The sequence below is a fragment of the Larimichthys crocea genome, chromosome XVIII (assembly GCF_000972845.2).
Source record: "Larimichthys crocea isolate SSNF chromosome XVIII, L_crocea_2.0, whole genome shotgun sequence".
NCBI lineage: Eukaryota > Metazoa > Chordata > Actinopteri > Sciaenidae > Larimichthys > Larimichthys crocea.
In genome coordinates this window covers 16,198,082-16,207,445 of record NC_040028.1, presented here as the reverse complement: position 1 = coordinate 16,207,445, position 9,364 = coordinate 16,198,082, and the positions used below count along the sequence as shown (strand labels likewise).

General features: G+C 41.0%; 1 protein-coding gene and 1 long non-coding RNA gene across 2 annotated transcripts; one reads left to right on the top strand and one right to left on the bottom strand.

Moving 5' to 3' along the window:
* The first annotated feature begins 1,216 nt into the window (after positions 1 to 1,216).
* LOC109139449 (uncharacterized) lies at positions 1,217 to 2,907 on the top strand. The gene is made up of 2 exons (XR_002042189.2): positions 1,217 to 1,265; positions 1,944 to 2,907. It is a non-coding gene; the product is annotated as an uncharacterized LOC109139449 (long non-coding RNA).
* A 1,595-nt stretch (positions 2,908 to 4,502) lies between these two features.
* On the bottom strand, positions 4,503 to 9,114 carry tlr8a (toll-like receptor 8a). The gene is made up of 2 exons (XM_010743041.3): positions 8,977 to 9,114; positions 4,503 to 7,805 (listed from the first exon to the last, which is right to left on the bottom strand). Exons 1-2 carry the CDS (start codon positions 8,977 to 8,979, stop codon positions 4,716 to 4,718), a joined length of 3,093 nt encoding a protein of 1,030 aa, XP_010741343.3. The 5' UTR covers positions 8,980 to 9,114; the 3' UTR covers positions 4,503 to 4,715.
* Between the last annotated feature and the right edge of the window lie 250 nt (positions 9,115 to 9,364).

Here is a 9,364-nt window from a genome sequence, read left to right as displayed (position 1 = left end):
TCATTCTCAAAGCACACATTACGTAGCCATGAGCAATCTCAGAGGGCATCTGTGTTCTTCGTAGCGGGGCTGCAGTCGGTCCGAGCTACAGCCGGTCCAGAGGGTGCCCGTCACAACACAAGGGCAGATGGTCTCTTGTTGCACTCAGGCCAAGCTCACCACAATCGGCCCTTAGTATCATTTTAGTATCATTAGCATGCGTTTTCATGGACTGTCCCTGTTAAATGCCTAATGCTCAATATCCATTTCATACGATATGCATGGATTTCATTGAATTAAATAAATGTGAAAACAAAAAGTATTGTCTAGTGATCATAGACTTATACTCAAAATGGATTGAAGTTATTCCAACCACACGAAATGATGCACCAAGATTTGGATTTCCAGAAATCATATATAGTGATAATGGATTTACAGGGGTTGACACAGCCCATCTTCAGGAAAATGTATAAGAACCAACTGTTAACGCTCCTCAGGGAGCCTTTTTCTCTGTAGGGGGTTGCACTGAGAAAACGCTCCTCTTGTACAAGAACAATAAATTCAACTTAAACTTTGATGCTTTGAATCCGATCCTCCTTATTTAAGGGTTTTTCTTTAAAATTCCCATAACAGTCCCCCTATAAGCAACATTAGTAAAAAACCTCCCAGTATGATACGGTTAATATCTTGAATGTTGCTCTCTGTGTTTGAGCAAAGATGCTGAACCCCTCGAGCTGTCGTCAAGTTGCCAGGATAAATCTGTCCGAGCCTCCATATATCATTCATCAGTATAACGACGCGTGGAGAGAGTGTAACAGGAGATAGCAGTGTCTTGTAATGTGTAGTATTGGCTTGTGTTTTCACCAAAAAGACACACATTGTTATTGGACACTGAGGAGCTCTTGTGTGACCAGACTGGCACATAAGGATGGTGGAGGACTTAAGAGTTGGGAGGGTCCGGCAATTCCAGATGTGTGTAAGAGTATAAATGTTGTTGTTGCCTTTTGGTGCTTCTTAAAAGGGCAAATTAAAATATAAATAAAAAGTTCTGTTTCCCATGCTAAAAATGACTTCAGATTAAATGCAGCCTCATGGGAAAGAGGATGAACGTGGACTTGTGCCAATCCCTCAGCAGAGCCTATTGTTGCTGTTACAGCACAGCTGTTATGGTCCATAGACCCGCTGCAGTTACGTAATTCCTCTCCCCCTCTCTCTTTCTCTTTCTCTCTCTCACTCTCTACACACAAAGAGATACAGCTGTGTTGTCCCTCGTGCAGCAGAATGAGGTAGAACAGGTTCTCATTTTTTATTTTATTTTCTTGGTGACAGTCTCCAAATAATGCACTTTTTAAAGACAGAGGCACTCATTGACATTGTTTACTGATTATCACAGCCCTAGACGATTAAGTTTATTTTTATTTAGTTATGAAACTTTTTCTTTCCAGCATTTTCTTTGATAAAACTTCACGGCAACAAGCTCTTTAGAAATCAGAAGCTGAGCTATACTGCTCCTGTCTTATGTGTTTGAGCTCACACGACCTCAGCTCAACCCAGTTTAGGTACAGGCTGTTCGGTGTGTGTGTCTGTGTGTGTGTGTGTGCGTCACCTGATTAAAGCACACAGCACCATGGGACACACAGCTGACAGCATACACTGGTAATTCTCAATTAACTTTTTGTAACATGTTTTATTTCATACTACAGCATTTATTTGCATGTATTTATTTGTATGCTCTTAACACTGAGCTGACCGGTTCTTCTCGTCCCAGCACATTTCATTGTATTGACTGTGTGTGTTGTGTGTTTACCACACACAACACTAAACCCTAATCCAGTTCTCTTTTTCTGGCATGTCAAAAAAAGAAATTTTAGTTTAAAGGTCAGCACACATGATAGCATCAACGTACCTTTCCCCCATAGATCATATTCATTCAACTTAAGTTTCATTCTGTATTTTTCCCCTAGTCATCCAACACCTGAAATCCAGTCGAGGAGACGTGATTCATCTCGTCTGCCTCTCTGGTGTTTCACAGTGGGAAGCTGCTGTAGCTACAGCTGGAAGCTCGGTGGAGACTTGGGGAGGTGCTCCTGCTCGGAGTTAAGCTGAACAAGGACGAACTTTTAAGTGCACCAAATAGGATTAGACAAGACTGGACTACTTTAAAGGATTTTCTCCTGAGCTACAATCATTTCAGGATCTGAGCAAATGGCGTCAATCATACCTGTGTCATTTGAGACTATTGAAAGACACAAGCTGCATGCACAAATGTCTAAGTGTCTGTTCCTGTTTTAGTTCCCCTTTACATTTGGTGTAAAGAGAATCTGTAGTCCAATCTACTCCTGAGGTGCACTCAAACTGAGTCTAGAAATTTAAGTCTTGCTGTGGGAAGCATGGTTTAAAAAGGGAGTAAGCTGTTCAGGATTGTGAGCATTTTACGGGTCAGTTGGTACCTTTTGCTGTGCCAGCACTAAAGACAGATGCATGCGCTTCCAGCTCAGAGCTGCTCAAGTCTTAAAAACCCATAAACATAATGGAGGACACATTAAAGTCAATTTACATTTTTTATTTTTGCATATTTAACAAACTTGTGCATTCCAGATTTTTACAAAAAACCCAAACACATTGCTTGCTTGGTTAACATTTCACAAGTGGCGTGAGAGTACGGCTGCTACAAATAAAAAAAACAAAAGTGCAGGGTCCCCTCAGATGTTTCACACGCCTGCTCTTCAAATGCAACACCAGAGATGCAGCCACAGCGACAAGATTAGCAGGAAACCACGCTGAAGTCAGACACTTCCACTGTACGGCGAGACATCTAGGCAAGTGAGTGGGGGGGTTGAAGGGGTGAGGGTTGTACAGCCATTGCTTTGTCAATTTGTTAAGTACTTCAACTTGGGGGGTACATGATGGAAAAGGTTGGAAAAAAAAGAGGCAAGGCATGTGGAATGTACAGTGCATAGGAGTGCGTGCCGGTCCGCATTACGATGCCGCCTTCTCCTGTTCGATGACTGCAAAGAAAAAAAAAGAGGAAGTTTGCATCATTAGCTCCAAAGGCTGTGAACCATGGCGGCTGAATATTCTGGGTTAAGGCAAACTTGTGAAATACTTACCATCCTTGGTTGGCAATGTGTTCTTCTCTTCAGTCTCGGTCGGCTTCAGTTTGGACTTGTCGAAGCTGAGAACTTCTGTGACGTCTGGTTTGTCGCCCATGTCTGCAGATGCTCTGAAAAACAGACAAAGAGACTTGATACAGTTTTTCCATGTGGACACCTACTTAAGAAATCAGAATTAAACTTAGATCAGTTTCATGCAGAAGTGACTTCTTTTTGCATGGGGGGTTGGGAACACACTGACCCTTATTCAAAACTTCCCTGGTGTGCCTATCAGTGCCTGACTTGAGAACAGCTTTGTGTCAGTTGGTGAGTGCGTGCAGCTGTGGGACCACCGCCCAGATGAGTAAGCTGCCTGCAACTATTGCCTCTGAACAATAACTCACTTTTAAAAAAAATTGAGCACATGCCATCTAATGCAAGTCAAAGGGCGTCGAGTTAAATGTTGAAGTGATGGAAACAGCATGAAGTCTTTGTTGAAGACAGAGCAGACAAAGCAACGACGTTTTTTTTGCGTTTCTTTGTTTAATACGTCACATTTTTGGCCATTTTCTGATTTAATTCTGGTGGCTTTGAACGCATCCTGCACAGCTGACACCGTTTTATAATAAAGCAGGACGCTCAATCCATGAAAATAGACGGAATAAAATCACTAAAAATAAAAAAAAGGCTTAACATAAAGCAGCATCTGTTGGAAGAAACATTCAAACACACTTACCGAGGTTTCAGGCAGAGAGATAACTGGGTGGATGTCTGTCTGGCGCAGGCACGCAGTGACGACTGGAGCGTCCATCCCACAATAAATAGTGCGCAGTATGCAAATGAGCCTGTGGCGTCACGCCCACTGCCTCTAAAGCCTGCTTTTGTACAAATATGTTTATTTTAACATTAATGCCAAGAGTCAAACACTGAATAAACCATCACCATGTTTGACATTTTGTCAAATCTGTGTGTTTATTTAAAGGGAAACTCTCTGCGTTCAGTCAGCTGTGACCGCCCACATCAGATCCTGGACTGTGATCAGTTCTTCACTTTGTCTCTTTGCAGGAGTCTTTGTGATCATATCGATCCAGGTGCAAATCCAGGTGTTTGTTGCAAAGCGATCCAAAAAACCGCACGCTCTAAAGTGATTTACGAGTGAGGCATTGAGTTAATTAGCTCGGGTTTAAGTTTGCACACTATTCAAAACTGCATCAGGGACGACACCTTGTGGGCAAATGAAGGAATAACCAGGAAATAATGCAAGAGGAAATGCAACCCATGAGGAAGTGGGACTTCATTTAAGGGAGTTTATCTTATGATTCTTTAAAAAATAAAAATAACTGAGATCATAGTGCATTTTGTTCTTGAGTGACTTACTGGTTAAACTTAAAGATATTTTCTGGGTTTATTGGAGATCAGATAACAGACATGTCCAGTTTTGAAATGGTTTGATTTATTCACACAGTGTAATATCTGCACACAAATCACATTACATTACACACATAATTGTATTCTTTTAAGCTCCCGGAGGAGTCATGCATCAGTTATGATATAAAACAATGATTTAAAAAACAAGCTTTCAAATATTATCATCCACGTAGTAAAGTTACGGTTCATCTCCAGACACTTTATCCAGCTTCTGCTTCACTTGCTTGTGAAGTACTTTGAATAAGCCTTGTTGTACATGGCCTGATTGTCCACTCTGACCACATTCCTCAGGTTTTGCCAAAACCAGGGCTCTGCGGCCGCCGTTCTCGGCCACTCCACGACACTTTTCCCGCACAGCCTCCTCCTCAGGCGCAGGAAGTGAGAGTGCTGCAGCACGGGCTCCAACATCAGCAGCACGATCACATCCACGTTTTCATCCAGCAGTCTTTGGTGGGCCAGATACATCGCCAGCTTGAAAACCCCGGTCTTGACGTAGCCCTCCGTTAAGACAAACAGCGTCTTGTGGCTGTATCGGATGCTCTGAGTGAGGTTATCCACCAACGGGACTCCAGGAGGCCAATCCCTCTCTTCCAGACACAGAGGAAGATGCTTCTCTCCTTCCTCTTCTAGTTTCACTCGCAGATTCCTCATCACCCACTCAGAAACATGCGGGTCTGTGGTGTCGTAAGTCACAAAGACATCATAAGCACTGTCTGGCGAGCTCAAGGGGCTGTATCCCTTCATCTTAGCTTTCATATAGTGCAGGACATAGGAGGCGTCCCAGTAAAACAAGTGAGCAACAGTTGTCACAAACATAAAAATACCAATGCAGGCATGCGTGAGAATGTAGATCAACAACGCCTCGCTGTCATTTACACACTGGTTAATGTCAAAACCTATCAGAGCTTGACCCCTCTGGTTTTCTGGTGTGACACATATCACTTCAGTGGTCAGTCGAGGGATCTTTATATCACTGTCTTCAATCCACAAAATGAAATCTAGTGAATCGCAGGTACACTGGAACGGGTTTCTCTGCAAGTACAAAGTCTTGATCTGATTCTCTGGTCCCAATTGGAAGGTGGATTGATTGATGATGGTCAGTTTGTTGTAGCTAAGGCTAAGAGCCTTAAGGTTTTCTAAATGCTTAAAAAGTCCATTGTCCAAGTGGAAAATATTATTATGACTCAGGTCAAGGAACGTCAGATTAGTGTGGGTGAAGTTTGAGTTTATACCTCTCACATGACGTAACTTATTGTAGCTCAGGTCTAAAGTTTGAAGTTGATGGAAAAACTTCAGATAGTTCCATTCAAAGTCAGTAAGGGAGTTGTGATTTATGTATAGTTTGGTAAGATTGCGTGGCAAATATTCATAAATGTTGTCCGGGATCTTTGTGATGCCGTTGTAGGATATATCTAAAATGGTCAAATTAGTAAGATTGGTAAAAAGCATCTTATATGAGCCATCTCTTTCTTTCCAAAGAATCCCGAGCTTATTATTCGAAAACCGAAGCTCGTTTAATGATTTGCTGTACATCTGTTTTGTCGTTAATCTGGAAATGGAGTTATGACTCATATTCAGCACTCTCAGGACGGGCAGATTTTTTGTAAAATTTAAATTATTGGTTACCCCAAACGCTTCAAAGTAGTGAGAATTGTGACTGAGGTCTAGTACTTCTAGTTTCTTTAGTTCTGTGAAGGCGTGGTCATAGGCCAAATCGATCTTATTGCATGACAGGTCCAGGTATGTCAGATTAGGCAGCAAGGAGAACTCTGTTCCGTTAAGTGCTGAGCTAAATCCATTTCCTGAGAGGTTAAGACATGCAATATCGCCATAGCCGTCAAATTGCTTCAGAGAAATGAAGAAGAGATTATTTGAGCTGAGGATTAGCACTCGTCCGGCGTTGAAGCATTCTGCCTTGACAAAGCTGTGTGACACCTTAAAACGGAAATCTTTTGAACTGGGTTTCACGAGCGGTGAAATAGAAAGGTCTGACCTCTGATTGTATCCCTCACTTGGATGTGGGGGATTCTTCACTGGTATGGGATACAGCCTGTTTTCCGCGAGGTATATCATTTTCATTTTGGAGAATTTACTCATTACGGTGGAATTGGACTGAATAATGAAGTTAGTGCCTAAGTTCAGCACAGACAGATTTTTGAGCTCATACAGAGGACTGAGCGTGTCTGGTCCGATACTCTGGAAGACCAAACCCTCTAAATGCAAAGTTTTAAGTGACACAAGTTTTGAAAACTCTTTTGAGAGATTTATCGTCTTGGGATAGTCCTTCAGGGCAAAGTTAAATGAGAGATCGAGTTTTTCAAGGTGGGGAAGGTAACTTAGAAATTTTGCCTCCTCAGTTATTGGTTTTAGCAAGAAGTTAAATGCCAGGAACAATTGTTTTAGATTGGTCAGCCTCTCAAACCAGGAAGGATTCATTTGGTTCAGTGAGTTTCCTCCCATGTCCAGTCTCTCAAGCTTTGTCAAATTGTGAAACGCATTAGGATGGATGGCAAGAGAAATGTTTTTACAAGGAACACAGGGATACGGAGCATTTTGACATCTTGGACAGTTCCCTTGTATTTTTAGGACTTTTAAAAGTGTTAGCCCGTAAAAATCATCTTCAAATATGTCCTGTATTCTGTTAGAACCCACCATTAACACCTCTAATGACTTGGGTAATCCTTTGGGAACTTTAGTTAAGTTATTATAGGACAAGTCCAGAACTCGCAGTTTGGTCATAACCTCAAAACTGTTGTCCATAATCTCAACAGACTTCCCACAAGGATTCCAGATGTAGCAGTTTTTGGATAACCATAAGTGTGTCACGTTTGTTATACCAGCTAGGCTGCTGTTATCCAAGAACATAATTTTGTTATTATTCAGACCAAGCTTTCTCACACTGCGAGGGAGATTCTCAGGGATTCTGGTCAGACAATTGCCTTGTAGTCTCAGTTCATACAGTTTTGTCAGATTTTTGAATGCGTTCACATCAATGATCACTGGTTGCTTCTTGTTTGCCCAGCTGAGATTGAGCAGTGTCAGATTGAGCAGTTCAGGAGATGAATGAAACGAAACATTGTAAATGAAATTTTCTGACAAGTCGAGCTCAGTTGCGTTAGGAGTTATCCCGTAGGGTACTCTACGCAGGCGACGACCTTTGCAGTCAAATAGGATCTTAGAGGTGTTGTAGGCCTCGACGTCACAAGGGAACTGCGGCATCATCCACATAGGTTTACAAGCAGCAGGCTGGATGTCATAATGGCACCACAGTGACAACAGCAGCAAGTGCATCCAACATGTGACGGTCTGTAGATAAATGATAAAATAAGTCAAATGGAGGAACTTTAACTTACACAGTAGGTCATCAGTTTTAAAGAAAATGTTCATAGTGCATTTCCAACATTTATCTGAAGCCGTACTTCATTACAATATTACTTTTCAGAATGGCACCACATAAAACCACCAGGTGGCAGTAGTCTTTAAATTAAATACCACTCAACTGGAATAACTGCTCTTGGTATGAACTCTGTTAACCCCTTACAGCTTAACTTTTGCTTAACTGAAACTATACAATTTTGGCATGATGGTAAATACTAAATATCATATTGCAACAGTAGCACAAGTCGAGAAAAGTCACAATAGTCAGTGACTTTACTTCTGAATGTCAACATTTAAATAAATTGTGCTAGGTTCAGCTAACATAAGCTTCTGGTCGTACCAGACCAAGTAGCAGCAAAGAGTAGAGTGTACTGTACCACGAAATGGTGTGTGTTTTACATCAATTTTCAATATTTAGGTTAACTTAATTCTTCTTCCAAAAGCTGCATATCCTCACTTTAACATCCAGGTTACTCCTGGAATAAGTAGCTATAGGTTGTTAAAGTTATTTTTATTAGACAATATCGCACAGTATATCCTGTATCGACTTGCTCCGTCTCTCCCATTGAGGCTGTATGAGCTTTACAGTTAATAAAAGTGTGACTTTTTTTTACATGTTCTTGAATGAATTATGTAATTGAAATAATTACTTATAGAAAAATTTCAGCCTGGCACTTTAGAAACTAGAATTCACAAAAAAGTTCTGTGTGGGTCTGAACAATGATTGGCTGCACAGCATGACTTTTAATCACTAGTCCTCTGGTAAACTTGTTAAGTGGTTAACTCTTTTCATTCTCTAAAAATGGAAAGTACTCGTAGCACAAAGGTGATAGATAGAGGTGAAGATGATCCGATATAGCGATTCCCACCACACAGTTTGTGAGTAAACTTTAATGAGCTGTATTAAGAACACTTAAAGTTCTTTGCAAAAAACAAAAACAATCACAGAAGCACAAAATCATTAAAGATCATATTACAGAAAAGCACATGCACATGCATAACGTGACGATAAGTAAAGAGTTCATTTTTAGTCTACTGCACACAGAGCTTAGACTGAGTTTAAAAATAGCACAGAGCAACTTGTATGAGCAAAACTCACCATCGTGCACGTATTGTATTGATTCCTTATGATCCTTGAATGACAGCCTTGAAAAGAGGTAACGTTCTAGTGCTTGAAAAAAAAATCACTATTTACAAAAAAAAAAACGCCTAGCTTGTCGTGTCATCAAGTCAACGCAAGCCAAAATATTCTGCACTCATCTTGGTGTTCTGTAGCTATGTATACATTACATGGTTAAAAAAAGAATCCTGCCGTTGTTCAAGTCAGTCATAACAGAAACAAAGTGACTAGTTCTCACATCCAGATCGGCTCTCTGACAGAAGTAGCACATCAAATACAAGAAGTACTTTGGTTTCATTTCCCTGTTTTATGCTGGCAGCTCCACTGCCATCTTGGACACAAATAGAAAAAAGACAGAGTGCCAATC